This window comes from Euleptes europaea, chromosome 1 (assembly GCF_029931775.1).
Source record: "Euleptes europaea isolate rEulEur1 chromosome 1, rEulEur1.hap1, whole genome shotgun sequence".
NCBI classification, from domain to species: domain Eukaryota; kingdom Metazoa; phylum Chordata; class Lepidosauria; order Squamata; family Sphaerodactylidae; genus Euleptes; species Euleptes europaea.
The window spans coordinates 87,888,420-87,908,387 of NC_079312.1; the positions used below are offsets into that span (position 1 = coordinate 87,888,420).

The following is a 19,968-nucleotide window of genomic DNA, read 5'->3' on the forward strand; positions in this document are numbered from 1 at the left end:
CCTCTTGAGAAAGTCTGTTCCACTGAGGAAACGCTCTGTCAGGAAGTTCTTCCTAATGTTTAGCTGAAAACTCTTGATTTAATTTCAACCCGTTGGTTTTGGACTGACCTTCTGGGGACATGGGGGGCCCTGTCGGTGTGATGGCATTACATTACTCAGGTTTTGCCACAGAGTTTCTGTCAATTCCTAGAGTGGTGTGATGCTATTGTGCTGACAGTGATTTAAAAAAAAATTCTCTCTCTCCCGCTGGCCGCCAGAGTGGTAGTAGGCAACAGGAGCTGGGGTCAGGAGATCTCCCACCCCCAGCAGGTGAATGGCATCCCTAGTGGGCATGAATTCCTGCCATAGTGCCAGGAGTGAGGTGCTGAGGGGATGGGCACAACAGCTTCTCACTGTACCTTGGCACAAAGGGGGAGGATTCACAGTCACTTCCCTGCGGCATGGGAGGACAGTAAAGATTTTTTCTACCTAGGATACCAAAATTCCTTGAGGCAGCCCTGTTTGATGGCTGATGAGAGATGTAAAAAAAAATGCTACAAGAGCTATCTAATCAGGCACTAGTTTCTCCACCATACATGCCAAAATACACATGAACACACACACACATGAAGCTGCCTTATACTGAATCAGACTCTTGGTCCATCAAAGTCAGTATTGTCTACTTAGATCGGCAGCGGCTCCCCAGGGTCTCAGGCAGAGGTCTTTCACATAACCTACTTGCCTAGTCCCTTTAACTAGAGATGCCGGGGATTGAACCTGGGACCTTCTGCATGCCAAGCAGATGCTCTACCACTGAGCTATGGCCCTTCCCCTGTATATGTAGCATTGTGCATATTATAAAAAGTATGAAAATCTGTATTAAACTTTTATCTTACCCTTCATCCAAGCTCAAAGCAGTATACATGGTTATTCCTTCCCCCACTCTAGTAAGTTAGGCAGCTGAGATAATTTGTACCCAATCATCCAATAAACTTTAGGAGCTAGAGCCATTATGGACAGAGTGTCCAACTAGGATCCTGGGATATCCAGTTTCTTATCCCCGCTTCTGCTATAGAAGCTCAGTGGATGACCTTGGGCCAGTCGTGTTCTCTCAACCTAACCTCCCTTATAGGATTGTTGCTGTGAGAAAATGGAGGAGGGAAGAATGATCCCCCATTGGACAGAAAAGTAGGATATAAACAAATAAAGGCAAAAATGCATGATGTTCAACTTATTTCTATGTGTAGAACATGTTTTCTTCTTAGCTTCTCTTCCACAGGTCCCCTGATGGTTATTGTTGAATTCTGTAAATATGGAAACCTCTCAAATTATCTGCGAACCAAACGAGAAGGATTCAGTCCTTACAGGGTATGTGACTGACATTATCTTGAGATTATTTTATGCCATTATCATTAGACAGGCTATATGGATGATTAATATGCGCACTGTAGATTTGGTATGGATTAGACCAGAGAATGATTCAAAAATGTCACATTTTTAACCTTAGATTTGGTGTGTGCGGTATCATTTGATCAATTGAATGAACATGATGGGCTTCTGTAGAAGTACAAGGCACAATCCGTAGCTTCGGAGTGGGTCATGCTACATAGCTGTCAAGTGTATGGGGGCATAATTTAAAGTGAAGGAGTTGCATTAGGAAGACAAATGCTAAAATCCTTTGCCTTCCACTTTTCCCTCCACAACCGCCTCCCCTCAACTGCATATTTTCCCTTCTGGGTTTCCCTGCAGTTTCAACACCTGTTTAAGAGAAAAATCTGTAGAGGAGAAGTTGTTGGAGGAAAAAAAAACAATGAGCTGAGGAAGAGTTTAGCTTTCTTCTCTTACTATTGCTCCTCTGTTATAAATTGTCCCCCTTTATAGCTCTGTGACACATCTTCATCCAAAGGTATGAGTCTGCCGCCTTCACATTTAGTTAGTCCCTATGCTAGCCAAAGGTTAGAGGTTCTAGGTCACTTCACCTAATCTGAGGGGGAAATGTTCACAGTGTTTACATGACTAGTAGTTAACCGTTCTCATGGTAACTTTTATGGTCTGGCCTGCTTCCTAGGACAAATCTCCCAGATTGCGCATCCAGGTTCAATCCATTGTGGAAGCGGTCAGAGCTGACAGAAGGAGCCGTTCTGGTACCAGCGACAGTGCAATTCTTAATAGACTTTTTATGAACAAGAGCCAGACAGCGCCAGCACTGCCTCCTCTCATACAAGAAGGTAAAAAGATTCAGGTGCTATCTGTGGGTATCTAGCCTTTTCTGTCAGAGCAGCATCACACTGAATGTAAAGGGAGACCGTAACATTTCTATGAGCAGGGTGGCTCCATAATTATAGTAACAGGGAAGGGAAATACAACTAGCACTGTGTTGATTGAAAGGAATGAAGTCAGCACTTGGTGGCCTTGCTAAATCATAAAGTATGGACTGGAATATATGGGGACAATGTAAGAAGGGTCCTGGATCCTTCTTTAGAGGTGCCAATATGTTTTCTGGCAGAATTTGTCATGTCGTCATACACTGTGTGGTCCCAGCATGAGCACAAATGTTTTACCTGTATTGAAAGTCATATGGCAATTCTTTCATGACTGATAATCACCTGTGTAAAACTGAAACGACTTTATGCAATGGGTTTACAATGAGAGGATTTCAAAGAACAACGCAAAATTAGTGATTGGTATTACCCTAGTCTATATGTGTGCTTAATATTCATTAACAAATGTACAGAAAGAATTCTATCAGAACCATAAAGGTCAACATCCTGAAATGGCTCAGAGCTTAAGTGATGACAAAAGATCCATTAATGGATTTCCTGCTGCTTTTAAAACTGCAAAAATGATCGCAACCAGGCCATTCTGCTCAGGGCCATGTTGTGCATGAGAGTGGGTAGAGGAGGGACAATTCTTTCCCTGCTTCATTTTTGCAATCTAAGCTTCTCCACCAGGGCTGCTATTTGCTTAAAGGAGGAAAAAAATACATGTTTCTTATCTAGGTGCCCATGTAGAACTTGCATGATTTTCTTGTGAGGCAAATAGTAGTCCAGGATGGTTGGGGGGATTGAAATAGTGATGGTGGCAGAGGATTAGCCCCAGATGTCACAAACCCATTTTAAGTCAAGTCCTCATATGGCTGCTGTTTGCAGATTTAAATGCAGTGGGAGTTCTTTTCATATATCTCCTGTAATATCAACTAGTTAACACTTGAGTTAGGCTGTATGTTGGCTTAAAAATATATATAAAAAGTAAAATATATATTAAAAGTATCCTGCTGGTCAAGTACTGAAATATAAGTGTTTTCATTAGAAAACAGAAACAGACACCCCTAAGAGCGACGTGTTGAGTCCATTCTTGATTCCTTAATAATAATAATAAATATGAGATTTCACCTTTTAATTTTCTATAGGTCTCAAATTGGTTTTCTATATACAACTGTCGTATATCATAATTAGATTAGAAATTCTTGGCACAGCTGGTATCAAGTGCTACTTTCCAATTTATCTGGAGACATCTATAGCAGGGAGACTTGATCACTCACATGTGAATTCATTTCATGCCTGCAGCAACACAAATGATAAATAATAATAGTTTTCATGTTGGCACTGTATCATACAGGTACATGTGCTTGAGTCCTATTGAGTTAAATTAAATTTAAACCTCTTAAACTGTGGGCTGATTCACTGTCATTGATTCTAGCTAATCCTCTGATTTTCTCCCTACTTTTGCATCCTAGACTAGCACTGATGCTAGCAAATCACAGATTTCCCTAGGATAATCTCTGTAGCCTAAGGGAAGTACTTTTTTTCTGCCACTGACATCCAAAATATAACTTTTTTTCTTCCACCTTTGTACAGTGGATGATTTGTGGCAAAGCCCTCTGACAATGGAAGACCTGATCTGCTACAGCTTCCAGGTGGCTCGTGGTATGGAGTTCCTAGCATCCAGAAAGGTAAACACTCTGATGTAACTTTTCTTACCTTTATTCTGACGTACCTTTTCTGTATAGAGGTGTTTACAGAACATTTATGATTCAGTGACTTCATAAGAACAGACCTGCATATGTGAAGTTAGAATGTTTTGCCCCACTGTCTGCATGTTGCATTTAGAATCATAGAATCATAGAGTTGGAAGGTACCACCAGGATCATCTAGTCTAACCCCCTGCACAATGCAGGAACTTCCAAACTACCTCCCCCACACACACACAGTGACCCCTACTCCATGCCCAGAAGATGGCCAAGGTGCCCTCCCTCTCATGATCTGCCTAAGGTCATAGAATCAGCATTGCTGACAGATGGCCATCTAGCCTCTTCTTAAAAACCTCCATGGAAGGAGAGCTTACCTGAGGAATCACTCTGTTAGAAAATATGTGTATGTTGTATCTAATTTGCCATTTTGTGGCTCAGTTTGGAGAGGTCCTTTAGAAGATCTACATAGCCTGCTTGGGTTTTCATCATCCTGAATAATCTGGAGTCATCTGGAAATTTAGTTACCTCACCCCAACTCAAGATTATTTATTAATGTTAAATTGCACAGGTCCTGGGATAGGTCCTTGGAAGATTACTTTCTTACTGCTCTCCCCTGAGGAATTGAACGTTTAGTCCTACCATCTACTTTAGTTCCTTAATTGGCTACTGATCCAGAAGAGAATGTACTTTCTTGTCATGCTACTATAATGTTTATTCAGAGAGTTTGGTGGCATACTTTGCGGCTAACAGTAGTTATCTTAATCTTGCATCCTCCCTGGGTCTGCTTCAAGGACTTTTGATCAGACATGCCTTGCAAGTTCTGTGCTCAGAACTGAATTCCCAGGTATTCAGGAACCCAATGGGTACTGGGGTCACAGTATAGGAGAAATGTGCTGAAATGGCCCAGGGGAACCAGTATTTGGTCTGCTGGGAAACTAAAATGCACTGATGGCTACATGTAAGTTTTCCCCCCAGGATCATTTCAGGATGGGAGAATGGTGGGTGGGGATTAATCCCCTCATTCATGGGTTTCTGATCCAAATCACGCTCACACTTGCAAGACTTGTCCAATCAAAAATCCTTATAGTGGACCCAGAAAGAATGAGAGGATAATGTAATTTTTGAAAGTCTCCTGGATCACTATTGAGTACAAATTTGGCATAAGAATTCAAATGCAAACTTAATGCAGATAAATGAAAACAAATTTACCTGCCTGTTTACATGACTGCTGTGCACAGGGTCTAACAATTTACTCACTCCCCAAAAGGAGTTGATGCTTGCTCTGAGCAAATGAATAACTGGAGAGCTGGCTAAGTACTCCAGAGGAAATAAGTACTGAAGAGCTTCAAAGTTTCAGTGTCTTGCTTTAAGTACTTCTTTAAGAGAAAAGGACTGAAGAGACTTCTGCACCTGTTCATCATCTCTGACCAGTCTTTCCTATGTCAAAAGCAATTTCTAGGGCTCTTTTTTATTTTATTTGTCTTCTTTTCACTTAGTGCATCCACAGAGACTTGGCAGCTCGTAACATCTTACTGTCAGAAAACAACGTGGTCAAGATTTGTGACTTTGGTTTGGCCCGGGACATCTACAAGGATCCCGATTATGTCAGGAAGGGCAGTGTGAGTTTTGGGTCATAGATATGGGACAGCAGAAATCTCCCCTTCCAGGATTCTCCAAGCTCTCAGGGGCTTGAACAGGCTGAGTTCTTCTCCCTGATTTCCCACCCCCCTTTAAGTGGTTCTCCTGTGTTCTCAACATTCTACCCTATCAGCAACATTTTTAATCTTTATCAGTCCAGTTTAATGGCTTTTGCCCCTTTTGGTTAATTTGCAAAGCCATGTTTTTCAACAAGCCTGTTGAGTTCCCCATGTGTGTAGAGTCCTGTACCTTGTCTCTGAATGGTTTTGCATCTTTTGTAATCCAAACAAGCTCCAGCTGCTTTAGTACTATCTATAGTGATAGTAAATCAGGAGGCAGTACCGTTTATTTGCTTGTGACCAATGGACATTGCAAAACTGGGGAGAGATGCATTTATTATCTGTTTTCAGACTGATACACAAAGAAATGTAGCAGAAGAATAAATTGATTAAGAAGCTTTATATTATGTACCTCACTGGCACGGGAAACATTGTTGGAGACTCATGTTGTTCAGTATAATAAGTAAGCAATAGCCCTTAGCATTGCATTGTATATGGCTACCAGATTTTATCTGTCACCCACAGTAATCATCATTCTTCCATCACCTAAAAAAATGCTTTATGTTTTGCTGCTTTTATGTACATCCACAAGTAAATCAAAGCCAAGTCCATACAACTGCATTTGCTCACATTTATCCTTCAGTAGCTTTCATATAGAGACATTGGAGCACTCATATTACTGAACCAACATCAGGGGTTTTTTTGCTCTCTTCTTCAGAATCACCAGGCAACACAGGGCAATCCAAGGTCATGAGCTAGATGTTTTTAAAAAATCTATCTTGTATGTCATACTCACAACATAGTGTGTCCCATTTTAAGATTTATTTAGTAATTAGGATGTGATAAGGGAAACCCAAATTTCAGTTTGCTGTTTGTCATGGAAATACTTTCACTGTTTTGATAACCATTTTGAATTGGAGAGTAAATAAGGCCCATCTATCCAGACAAGTAAATAATACCAGACTACATCTTCCTATAGTGTTCCTAAATAGATATCTTATTGTACTAGATTTGCTTTCTGTGGGTTTGAGCTATCATAGATTATTCACATATTTTTGGTGATTTTTCTCCTTTTGTTGCTATTAATTTAATCTGGAACATAACAGTCATGCACGTTTATTTTATTTCTACAGGCCCGCCTCCCACTAAAGTGGATGGCTCCAGAAAGCATCTTTGACAAAGTCTATACCACACAGAGTGATGTCTGGTCATTTGGAGTCCTCCTGTGGGAGATCTTCTCTCTGGGTGGGTTCTGAATAGTTAAACTGTCCACTAGCCTGCTAAGTCAGGATCTGAATGCTCACAATGCCCACCTGTGTATCCACCATATATACTTTTCGGGGCACATGATGCTGAAGGCAGATGATTCTAAATCTGCTTCTTTTGCCATTAGCCTTATCTTTCCTGTTTTAAAATGGCAGTTGCTGGTCCCTTTCATTGTTCTCATCTCAAAATAATCAACCAGCTTTTCATTCCCTCACATTTATATCCCACTCTCCCTTCAAAATGCTCAAGTTAGTGTACATGGGTAAGATGATACCTTATTGTTTTTAATAAAACTCCTACAGATTTTTTACTGAAAAAAATGGCCTTTTCTGAGTGTGTATATCACCAGTTATACAGACAAAGGCCTAATGGTGAATAGCTACTGAGTGCCATCTTGGATTTCAGTCCTTGTGACTTTGATCCTTTCCCAACAGGCTGCTTCATTTAGTATGAAAAAAATTGTCTCCATGAGCATTCTCGCAGTATTCAATGTAAAAGGGTAGATTGCGGCATTCTTCTCTTCTGCTCCCACATCGTATCACACCATTGCCTGACAGTCTGGGGGTTAATCTCTTCAGGTGCCTCTCCGTACCCTGGAGTCCAAATCAATGAGGAATTTTGCCAGAGGCTGAAAGATGGTACCAGGATGAGAGCTCCAGAATATGCCACTGCAGAAATGTGAGTCAAAGCTGAAAACAGCTGGGGAAAATACCATCAAAATATAGATCAGCAGGAAACCCCAGATCTTTGAAAATGATGATAATATAGTCCAAATGCTTTCACCTGTTTCTATATCACTTCATGTGCCCAAGTACAATGTCCATCTTAAGGGTGAGTTTTCTCTTTTAGGGGTTTTTGCCTATTGTATTTGATCAACAGCTGTAGGATGAAGATGCTGATTTTAGTGTTAAGCAAAAGCTTAATTTTGTTGTTGTTGTTATTTGGGGTTTTAAAAAATACATATTTATTCAATATAGTAAAAAGATATACGTAATAATAGGTACAAGGCAAGCATGTCCACCCAAACCATAAAAATACCATGATATAGCTTAATTATTTTCCTGTACAGTTACCGTATAATGCTAAGCTGCTGGTATGGTGATCCCAAGGAGAGACCAACATTCTCTGATTTGGTGGAGATTCTGGGGGACCTTCTTCAGGAGAATGTCCAGCATGTAAGTTTCCTTTCATTATCTCAGTGCAGAAGCTAGCAGAAAGAGTGGTATATGAAGAGTTGTTTCTTCACTGAATTGCTGAGACATACAGTGCCTGTAATTTATGCTGGCACAGTTGAAAATAGGTGGTTGATCTCATTGGGACACATTCATTCATGTAAGCTTGGCCTTGTGTGAGTGCTATGCATAGTGTGCATGCCGTGCCTTTCAAAAGTTGTTGCATGTAAGGGGTTCCTCCCGTCCCAAGTGAACAAAAATGTTTGAGTAGCATTGAGTTGACTAGCCAAATGGGGTTTCTTTGCAGAGATATGGGAGACTATCTCCTATTGTCTGCATTATGGACATACTACCCAAATGTTCGGCCTCAGAGGCCACATCTAGAAGCCACATATTAGTTCCCCGATGGCAGTCTATGCGATTGTGTAGCATCATAGAGTATGAAAGAACTAAAAGGCTTTTTCTCCAGTCTGTTTCTGTGAGACAGAATCTTCAGTGCTCAAGCTCCCTAACATATCTGCCCACACATATAAACCATTGTGTCTCAAGCATATACTTGCAGGTCAAACAGCTCAAAATGACTTATTCAAGTGAGCCAAGGCACATACATCGGGTCGGCAAGAAATCCCCCTGACTGACTGCTAATCTGACCTGCGGGGAAATTCCTATTCAACCCACAAAATGATGGTCAGATTGTATGCGCAATCAAAATATGGCCCTGGTGTTATCCTGAGAGAAAATGAATTGGCTGCATCCTGCTACACCCAAGTGGAAAGGAATTAAGGAAAGAATTTGCCAAAACTAAGCCCTCAGAAGTTGTATGACATTCTTCATGCATATCTGTCTTGAAGCTGTCTTACTGATGGGTTTCTTGGAAAGTAAAAGGAGCATAACATGAAACCTCAAAGGTTAGGATAATGGGGCAAAAACTGTAAAGGTAGATATGACTTCATTATGTGCCAGTTGTCTGTCTTGTAATTGTGTTTTTCGGTAATAAATTTCAAGTATCTCGCAGGTGAGTAAAATGTAGCAGCTGAATTTAAATTATAACTGAGCCCCACACAAAGAATGCCATAAATCTGACAATTTTAAAAAAATATTTCTAATCTTCTGAAATATGTAACTTACTTGTGTGTTTTTTAAGAGTCTTCTTTGAGGATAGGACTTCTTCATGTAGATACATCAGTTTGAAGCAGACTTTGTTCTCTAGAGCATGAGAGATACATAGTGTCCATGCCCTGTGGCATTCTTCTGCAGTGGTTAAAGAAAAGCAACCCTATATGTATGCAACTGTGCATGATTCCTATCTCTCTTCAGATAGGTTACTCCCATTTATTTTCCTTTTCTTCTTAGTACTTCTGTAATACTGCTTATAGAAGAGCTATCTGAAGCTTGAAATCAGAAATGGTCCCAGTAAAACATACCTCCTTACCTATTTGTCTGTCTTGTACTCTGGGACCAGCATGGTACACACAACACTGTATTCAATTTCATGGAGTAGATATAGCCTGCAAGTAATTAAATGGGCTGAGTAACAGTAGAGGGCAACCTTTGCATATCTCTCTCTGCTTGTCAGGCGATGGATAAATTAAGGCACGGTATTACTTTCTGAGCTTTTTTTTAATTTACTTGTTTTCCCCATGAAATTATTCTATGCCTTAGCATAGTCATACACAGCTACCACTAGAAATTCTGTAACCATGTTTTTGTCAGTTTTGTCAGTATGGAGAAAAGAGGAAATGTAAACCTTTTAATCACTCCCATTTCTTTCTTTGTTTCTTCACAAACATTTTCCTACATCCACATCAGGAGGGGAAAGACTATATCCCCCTGAATGACTCTCAGAGTTCTGAAGATGACGGCTTCTCCCAGGTGGCTTCATCCATCCAGCAGAACTCCGATGAAGAGGAATTTGATATGAGAATGCACTGTCACAATATAGCAGCAAGGTAAGTCCTTGCTGATTCCTGGAAAACATGACAGAAGAGAGAGAGAGAGCCTAACAGACTTTCTAACAATGCCTTTTGAAGGACCATATAACTCTCTTGCATCATCAAAAAAATTGAGTTTACTAGATTATGAGGAACTCATCAACATTTTCAGCCGCAACCACTTTCATTGTGGAAAACCTCGTCCACAAATGTTTCCACGTGCTGTTTTTATGGAACTCCTCTCCCAGAGTTTTGTGGGAGCAAGTCAGCAAGATCTGCTGTCTAACTGTATTTTTTGAACATCTCATGGTATATGCATAGCATAGCTCCTTTAGGAAGATAGAGACTTGTCCCTGGGCTGGAAAAGGTGGGTACCCCAGAATTAAAAGAAATTGCTGCACAGCATTTGCCTACAGACTGGAGTCCTAAAATGACAGAAGCTGTGGAAATGGCACAGGCAGAAAAGTGCTCCGTGCCCAATCAAAGCTTTGGTATTCCCAAGAAATGATTATCAGTCTTACTTTCCGCTGCATGTTTCTGTTTTCCAACTAGTGCTCCACTCTTTAAGGTTAAGGGCCAGCGTAGACCTAACATAAAAATATGTGTGGTATACACTCTGAAAACATTTTCATTAAAAAGATAATCCTTCCCCACAGCTATTTTCCTTCTCAAAATTGACTCTTTAAGCCTTTTTCCCCTACCCATTCTTCTGTTCCTAATAATAGCCTCCCAAGGCTGCTTTTTAATTTTTTTTTTAAAGCATCAGGATAATGTTATACACTAATACATGGTTATCAGGCTAGTCTCTCAACATGCGCCCCAAGGAGAGGGACAGCAAATGCTTAGACCGTGATGTTCTATGGTGCCTTATATGATGTCATAAATTTGTTTACAGGAAGAGCACAAAGTGCCGATTATCTTATTTGCAGCATATGTCCCAATGGAATATTTTCTGATTTAGTGGTCACTTTGTTTCCTCTCCCAGATATTATAACTGTGTGTCTTTCCCTGGCTGTTTGACTGGTGGGAATCAGATAAGGTGTCCGTCTAGAATAAAGACTTTTGAAGAATTTCCTATGACACAAACCATGTATAAAGCACATCCGGTGAGTTGGTCAAGGCTTTGGTGCCACAGCAAGAAAACTAAAAACATCTGTTCAACCTTTTTTTGGTATGTTACCACTGTTCAAACTTATGCCCAGCCCAGATGATCAAGCAAATATATTGCTCCAACTGCATTTTCCTATAAACAATATATATTGTGGTTTCTGTGCTGGGAAACATGATATCCTTACAACAACTCTCCTCTGGGAATATTTGAGTTTAGAGGGAAAGGGGATCTGCTGCTGTTCTGAGTATGACTGGCATGGCTAACAATCAATTGATGGTTGGTTTCAGTTTTCCAAACTGGTGTTGATGCCACTCGAATCCCACCTACTCCCTTTATTGAATGCCTTCGGGAAGATGAAACCAAAGTCCTTTTATTTTGCTCTGTCATTGTAAAACTGCTGGAATTCAGCAAGCTTTCCTATATGATTTGTGGGACTCTGCCGCAAGAGGTTTTCATGGCAATAACTGGGGTTCAAGACTATGGTGAGCTGCTTGTATGGGCAGCAGACTGAAAAGGGTTGATTCTCAATGTTAAGGTGCAGGTGATGGCTGGAAGAGATGGATGCTCCCCCAATCCGTTCCCAAGGGAGTATTTCCATAAATAATCAGGCATTGCCTCTAGCTCAAGCTATAGGTAGAAGAGAAAGTTTCTGTCATTTTGATTGTGCTGGATCTTGGACTAGAAACAGGTTTCACTCGTTCTATATGGAGGATGAATGCAGAGGGTGCATTTAGCTTGAGATCCACAAAGTGAAATTGGTTCTATGATGAGAAATGTTGTGCCTGATGAGGGCTTAAGACATTTTTTTCCTCTTGACAAGCCAGAGCTCCACATTAGCAACCCTGCAGTAGTCAAGGCGATGGAACTGGAGGAGGCAATTATAGGGGGGAATTGGTGGATTTCATTTAAATGGTTTTTCTTCTACCTTTAGATCTTGGGGAGGAGGAAAGATTAAAAATGGCCTGGAGGCATTTGGAGGGCAGAAGCAGTGGGCAGGGAAAGAGCTGATCACTTATCCTGCCCCCAGATTTTTCCCTTGCAAGTGCTCCCTCAATCCTTGCCTTTTGTTTACAAGTTCAGCCTTTAGCAAGGTGGTCAAAAATTCTGAGAGTGTATGCTCAGCAAGGTTGGCACTTTACAATGTGTCTTGCTTCTGTTTCCTTGCAGGACAATCAGACAGACAGTGGGATGGTCTTGGCATCCGAGGAATTTGAGAGAATAGAAAATAGACACAGAAAAGAAGGTGCATTCAGGTAATTCATTGTCTAACTCTTCACACAGTAACATACAATACCCTGTGGTGCTCTCTGCAGCAAATCTCACTGCAGCCTCTTGTAAATATGCTGCGAACACAGAAATGCAGGCACATCCATCCTCCTGTAACCTGCTGCTGGCGGCAGCATTCCTGAAGACATTCATAACAAAACGGGTTGATTGAGCTTAATGGCTTTTGAGTGGAGCCAGTTGAATCCCTGCAAAGAAGCAAAAAGAGGAAGCTTCTTACACAGTGATGGACTATGACAGGAAATGAAAGGCCTTTCCAGACGGTCAAGCAACAAATGCCCAGTTCTCTTTGTTTCTGGAAATAAAGTATTTCACTGCTGTTCAAATATACACACACATTTAATAATGTGACATTTTTATAATGTGATTCTTTTCTCAGCTAGCAGGACTGTTGGAAGTGCCATGTGGAATGCGGTTGTGCGTCTGTGATAGGCATAAGTAGATTTTCTGTTTTTAGTTTTTGCCCTCTGCCAGCATCACTCTTGATTTGTTTTCTATGAGTTGTATTTATTGAAAGTTCCTGTTTTGTTTTTCACTGGTTTTTATGGTTTTTGTGTGAGTCTTATCTGATTGCCCATATTCATATTTTATTGTTTGCTTGTGGAAGACACCTTGAGACCTTATGCTAAGAGTGAAGGATGTAAATGTTTTAAATAAATGTTTAGATAGCATCTATGGTATTACTGATGATGATGGGGAACATCAACCATTGCCCACCCTAATGCCCTGGTTTATTTTCTTAGGTCAAAATTAAGTACTTTGAAGTCCCATTGATTTCAGTGGGAGAGTAGCGCACATACTTCGATTTCTTCCATGGAAATCAATGAGTACTTAAAATTGCTTAACTTTAACCAAATCGTGCCATTATCATAATCAGCGCCATCTGCCATGATCTTATGGCACAGGGCACTCATGTAGCTCTATGAAATTGAACGAAGACGTGGCAAATGCCAGTGAGCAGGAGAAGATCCCCCTCCCCTCTCTGCATCTGAAGTCTTTGCTGCCCCTGGGGTCTTGGCTAGAACTGTGAGGGTGGACAGGGAGGATCAAGCAGCCCCAGACACTCTGGATCCCCACACTGGTATTTAGCTAGGTGTACAAAGTCTGGCTTTCAGTTTGTTCAAATACTCTCATGTGTTAAATAGAGAGAAGATCATTCCCAGTGGTAAACGTGAGGCAGCTTGCTGATAGCTCATAGACTGATAAGACAATCACTATAAACAGAAATGTTCTCAATAGAGGTAAATTGAAAAATCTCTGTATGAATGTGGCCTTAATCTGTCAAAGAAGTGTACAACATTAAATGAAGCACTGGTTAGCATCTTTATATACTTTTTACATACTCTTTCATCCCTTTTCTGTTTTGCTGCTTTCTCATTGGAACAATGGTGTTTGTTTTAAAAGCTTTTTTATTGTATAACTTTACATCTCTGCCAGACCTTACCAATGTGCTTAAATGATTTGTGCTTGTCTTTAGCTTTCCAGTGCGAAGGCACTTTTCTTAGAGGTGGCTGAGGATATTTCTTGCTCACCACTGACTCCCTGCCTCTCCCTTTTCCCCAACAGCAGTAAAGGGCCCAGTCAAAACGCAGAATCAAGCATGGATCAGTCAGACCTGAGGGGTCAGTGTCGGCCATCACATCAGTCCCAGCTCAGGGGTCAGACTTTTTACAACAGTGAATATGGAGAGCTGTCAGAACAATCTGAAGAAGGCAGTTGCACTCCGCCCACTGAGGGACCCAGCCCCTCTCTCCTTCATGCTTCGTTCTTTTCAGACCAATACTAAAGAGGAACAGATTGAGAAGACACCAGGCAGAGATGCCATCTTTCACTGCTTCTGCAGCTTTGCCCTTGTCAAGTCACATCCCATTATCCTAGAAGAAGACACAATGGGGGGACCCGGAGGAACAGATGGCAATACTCCTTGGATATGAAGATGGATGCCAAGCATTTCATCAGGGGATCCAGTTCTTGCCTTTGGCACAAACACACCCTTGGTAGTGCTATAGTTTAATCATAACCTCTTTGTGTGCATTTCTCTGGAAAAAAAACTAAAGTGTTCTGCCACCAGGTGGATGCCTGCTTTGAGAGCTGCAGCTACCGTTCAGCATTCAACCTCCGTTCAACTAGTTTGCCATAATAAGCTTTATTTCAGGTCAGATAAAAATAGATTTGTCTTAGCTGAGTTTCTTCCTGATAGGCTGCTTTGTTTGTTTCTGCTCTCATTTCAACTCAAGTAGCAGAAGTGGAAAACAGAGACCATTGAATGGAGTCTGGTAAACAGAGGAGTCGCAGAATTTTCAGACCAGGTTAGTCCTGCCCCACTGAACATACACAATTATACATACATCATTTTTGCACAGTCGTACATGCTTCATTTACATTAAGCACCAAAACAACCAGAACCTTTTACTGCATTATTGTGTCCTACAGATTTATCCTAAATTGTTAATTGTGGGAGAAAGCGAGAGAACAGTTGCTTTGTATCATAGCAAATAAGGACAATTAATTGTTTAATAAAGTAGTAGATCACACAATGGTCACTTACTTATAGAAGAGCTACTTTACAGTTTACAGAAAGAATTAGAGAATGCCCACCAACTTGAACAGAATATGGCAAAATCCAGAGGTCTTGGAGGGGGCTGTACCAAAATGAAGCTTAAGGTAGTAGCTCACTTATTTAAAAACACACACACAATCCATTCCTTTTAATAGAAATTGGTCCATCAAGGAGAGGGCTAGGGAAGCACCTTTCTCCCATTTATGTGCTTAGATTCAATAAAAAGTTTAGTTTATATTGGCTCCCTGGTGTTCAAACAAGCTGGCAGCCATGGCTTGAACACAATTTCATCGTAGTAAACAGTACATTTCCACTTCCTTGGCAACCAGCCTTAGAGGATCATAATAATGATGTATCGCCCATGTTTCCACAGCAAAGTATGGTTTCTTGTCATGATAAAATTTAATGAATCATTATACTCCAGCAAAGAAATCAACTGCTAACCCTTACGATTACCAAGAAGAGACCTTCTGATGAAATGAAAAAACTGATGCAACTCTAGTTAAGTAGGAGTTTGCCATCTACTTATCCTACCCAGTCCCTACCAGCCTCGGTGTTGTTTCCAATTATTAGACTTGATCCTGGTAGCAGCTTCTAAATTTTGCAGTCAGCCAGGAAAAATATGCCAAAATTAATGTGTGCAGATTCAATCTAATTTGCTTTATTTATTCTGATTCTGAAATTTGGAGATATCTGTAGACTTACGTATATACTTGCCCCTCTACCTCAGTCACCAGTCTTTACCACAGTACGCCTCTCTGTTTCTGCTCCTACCTGAAGTTGTAAAACATTGCTTCAGTGGATTAGTATTTTTTGTACACAAGGGCAGCAGGTGTAGAGAGAGTCAACTTGAGCATGTTTATGTTGTCGCTCCTTACAGTGCTGTACCATATTTTCTCTCCCTGCTTCTGTTCTGAGGGTCACTGTCACTGAAAAAACTTCTCAAGAACACCCGTGGAAGCTTTATGAAGTAGCTTTGGACCAACTTGTGAATTTAGAATCCTGTATGTCAGAAGTTTCCCCTCTGAATGGTGCCTCCACATCAAAGGATTTCTGCTTGCAGGCCAGGCTTTCATATATAGAATTGACAGTTTGGGTTGGCTTTTTTTCCCCCAATGGGGCATATTTGTTTTCCAGATTATATTTTTTTTCCTCCATAAGAGGACTTGATACATTTACACATTTGTACCTGCCAATGTCCATGTCTTTCCCATGTTGATTTGTACCTTGTGTGACTGCACTCATTGTCTTGTCCCTTTTGATGGCATTTCTTATCCATACAAGTGTACAATTGTGGGTTTAGTTAGTTATTAGGAGAGGGTGAAGTTCTCTTCTACTGTGTGGAGAGGGTGAAGTTCTCTTGTTCCTATATGTATGTATATATCTATATTTTTTAAAGTTTACTGTTTCTGTCAAAAATTGGAAAATGAAAGCAGCATATAGATGAAAACAATGAAAAATATAGTTCTCCAGACCATTTTCCTTCCTCATTTCTGTTAGTGAAGTCACATTAATTTGACTGAGAGCTTCAGAAATGGAAACGGACAAAGATACACACATCCCCTGAAGCTGTAAGCCTCCCCGGATCAGTGTTCCATCTTGTGCCACTCCGAGGAGACTGAAAGATCAGGCTGCAACAGACTCAGTTGCCTCCGCATTAAGATTATTACCTAGTTTTAAAAAATTTTAAAGGGACAGTACATAACCACGGTGAGCATTCTGTTAGCATCTATCTATCATTTGTTTGTACTCCAAAACCAACTCACTTCAGTTGATATCTAATGTAGATATCACCTAGATCAAATAAGTTGTAAACTGCAGCTCTAGAAAGCCCAGGACCATTTTGAAATAAGTGATGTCCTGTATATTTTGTAGAGTTAATCACAACTTTTTGCTGTTGTACCTGCAGTAGGAGACAGGTAAGAATCTGCTTCTCATATAAAACTATACACCATGGGGCCATCTAATGCATCCATTAAAATGCCACATGTAAAACATCTCTTGATAACAATCTGTGAAGTCCTGTTCTAAAGCCAGGGATGACTTTCACTTTGGTTATCATGTTTTACGGTTCTAAATTAGCAGAAGTTCTCCTTCATTATAATGGCTTATTATTTTTAACCCCCTCTGTTCATTGTCATGCCCCATGCTGAACTGTATAAAAGAACCAATAGCACCTTAAAGACAACATTTCTGGCAAGGTATGAGCTTTCGTGAGTCACACCTCATTTCTTCAGATATATGAATTCCCTGTAGATGTCTGAAGAAGTGAGCTGTGACTCACAAATGCTCCTACCCTGCCAGAATTGTTGTTAAGTCTTTAAGGTGCTACTGGACTCTTGCTCTTTTCTACTGCTGTAGACAGACTAACACAGCTACCCATCGTGATCACACTCAACAGTATTTCACATCAATTACTAAATATTTACTAGTTAGTAGTGAACTATACAAAACACTGTATACTTTTAAACAAATGCTTTGGAAAAGCCAGTTTTGTTCAAAGGTACAGGGCCTTACCTGTGATTCACATTGAAAAATAATGTAACTTATTTCATTACATTTATGTACTGCCTTGTCATAAATTTTCCAATCATTGTGGACAGGGTTTTTTAAAATAGCCAATTATTGATTTCACAGAGAGTAAAAAGAGACATTCTGCAGGATTAGCTACCAAAAGTATCTCCAAATTACGAATATGGTGAGTTTTCCCCTGTTGCATGATGAGGTAACAGCAGCTCTTTTCTCAACATCAGGACATGATGAAGGAACTCAATGTGGATAGCAGGTAAAATAAGCATGTTTTCCACACTGGGAAGTTCTCAAATAATTGCATTTCAATTGGTATTACAGTTTGGCTAGTGTCATAAGTTTCAAATGTTCTGCCTTTAGGGAAAGTTCTCCCCATCAACTCATCATGTTGATTTTAATTGTGTTTTCAAATTCTTTAAGCTGCTGGAAGAGTCTGTGTGCCAAATAAATAACTACAAAAAAACCTCACACATCTGTCATGGACCCCAGGTGCATTGCAGAAAGTTCAGAGGTATGCTTGTAAGGTGCGCCCACAATTCACACACGACACTGGCCAGGCCTGTATCTCTTTATTATGACTGTTACTGGTTGCCATTACTGATCTATTGAACCCCAATAAGCTTTCACAGAAGGTGAGAACAGAGTCTTAAAACTCACTGGCATTTGCTGGTCAATTTGGTTCCGAGCACAGTTGCATTTAACTTTCACTTCTCCCTGCTTGCAGATTCCAAACTGGCACTTCCTGCCTGTTTCTTCCTTTGACAGTGCTTGATGGATTAAGTGGCTGGTACACCCTGCTAACTGTGCTCTGTAAACAGCACCCTGCCTTGCTAAAACTCAAAATACCTACACCCACATGATTTGCAGAGTCACTGTCCCCTAAGGAGAGGGCTTTTTTTGCTACCCACTTTATCCGGCTTCTATTTTGGGCTGGCTTAGTACTGTTATGGTAAAACCGGGGTTCATGGGGGGGAAAGAGACCTGAGACCGTTATCAAGAAAATAGTTATTTATTCTGTAGCTACGACCCAGATGCTCTAGCGAGCCAAATCTCTGAGTCCCAATTGTACTGAGGGAGAGATATTTATCCAAATTCAAGTTATGACAGCCCATCAACATTTAGGGCATATCTGATTGTAATACAGACAGAGAGGTGGCAGTACAGTAGTTGCTTCACCCAGTTCTTTGTTATGGTTCACTGTAACCCTCCATGACTTTTGCCCCAATTACTTAGAGCACACAGACACACAGAGATATCCTGCCCAGCAACAAGCTATTCCCTGCTGTCCTAATACATTTCAATACATTTACAGAAAGGAAAAGAGATTATTACAAATTGTTAAATCAGTGGATCTTCCATAGTCAGGGGAAGTCTACCTTGCTGTCTCAGTACAATTGCTGCAAAGATTGCAAATATTATTGTTCTGTAGAAAGGATTTGGAGAATTCAAGGTGAAAGAAAAAGTAAATCCCGGAAGTGCAAAATACAAAGGCTATCCGCTAACAATTTTCCCTTCTTCAAAGTAGTGTACTTATTAATGTATGCCATCTTTTGAATGCTATCTTTCACTTCCACATTCTCCCCTACCCCCAGACTTCAATGAGACTAACTCCCAGGCTGAGTCAATCTGCAAAATAATACATCTGTTCACAGCATAGCCCAGTTCTAGCAGTGCTCCTTCTCCTTAGTGTAAATACCAGCAGTGTGGTTGCATTAGGGATCACTGCTGTGTGTAGTGCAAACTGCAAAAAAGTGGTTGTACATAGGCTATACTATTAGCCTGTAAATCAAACTGACTTAGCCAATATTCAGCTGCCACCTAAACAAATGCTAGTTCAGATGCAACTAGTTTCTTCCACAAGATAACCACACTAGCTTTGTACCTGTTCACTCAGTGGTTCACATCCATAACACTGAGCCATTAAAAGCCTGGGTGAAATTCCTCTGTTGTCCTAAAGGTAAAGGTCTCCTGGGCAAGCACGGGTCATTCTTGACCCATGGGGTGATGTCACATCCCTATGTTTACTAGGCAGACTTTGTTTATGGGGTGGTTTGCCAGTGCCTTCCCCAGTCATCTTCCCTTTACCCCTAGCAAGCTGGGTACTCATTTTACCGACCTTGGAAGGATGGAAGGCTGAGTCAACCTTGAGTCGGCTGTCTAAAACCAACTGCCGGTGGGATCAAACTCAGGTCATGAGCAGAGCTTGGACTGCAGTACTGCAGCTTACCACTCTGCGTCACGGGGCTCTGTTGTCTTACTGGCATGGAATAGATTGTTGAGAAGTTTGAGATACTCTGGGAATTCTTTCATTTTTTTGCAACTGCCTAATCTTAATATTCTGTGAATCCTTACCTGGGAGTAAGTCTTGTTGAACATACATACATACACAGGCTTGCTCTGTATATACCACACATCTTTTAAGTGTGACAATAGCAGTACTGCAGGATAAATCTATAATAAAGTTTCTCT

The 19,968-nt window shown here is 40.7% G+C and overlaps 1 protein-coding gene across 4 annotated transcripts in view; it reads left to right on the plus strand.

The window, feature by feature from the left end:
* The window catches only part of FLT4 (fms related receptor tyrosine kinase 4), a 93,026-nt gene extending 78,790 nt beyond the window's left edge, over positions 1-14,236 (plus strand). For 3 of the 4 annotated variants that reach the window (XM_056851632.1, XM_056851656.1, XM_056851640.1), the window contains 11 exons: positions 1,259-1,347; positions 2,048-2,207; positions 3,837-3,931; positions 5,446-5,568; positions 6,780-6,891; positions 7,491-7,590; positions 7,982-8,087; positions 9,894-10,033; positions 11,001-11,121; positions 12,294-12,379; positions 13,977-14,236. In XM_056851632.1, the coding sequence (XP_056707610.1) occupies positions 1,259-1,347; positions 2,048-2,207; positions 3,837-3,931; positions 5,446-5,568; positions 6,780-6,891; positions 7,491-7,590; positions 7,982-8,087; positions 9,894-10,033; positions 11,001-11,121; positions 12,294-12,379; positions 13,977-14,196 (1,352 nt within the window). In that variant the 3' untranslated portion in view covers positions 14,197-14,236. The remainder of the gene's footprint in view (positions 1-1,258; positions 1,348-2,047; positions 2,208-3,836; positions 3,932-5,445; positions 5,569-6,779; positions 6,892-7,490; positions 7,591-7,981; positions 8,088-9,893; positions 10,034-11,000; positions 11,122-12,293; positions 12,380-13,976) is intronic. The other variant, XM_056851648.1, reaches the window with a different exon arrangement.
* The last annotated feature ends 5,732 nt before the right edge of the window (positions 14,237-19,968 follow it).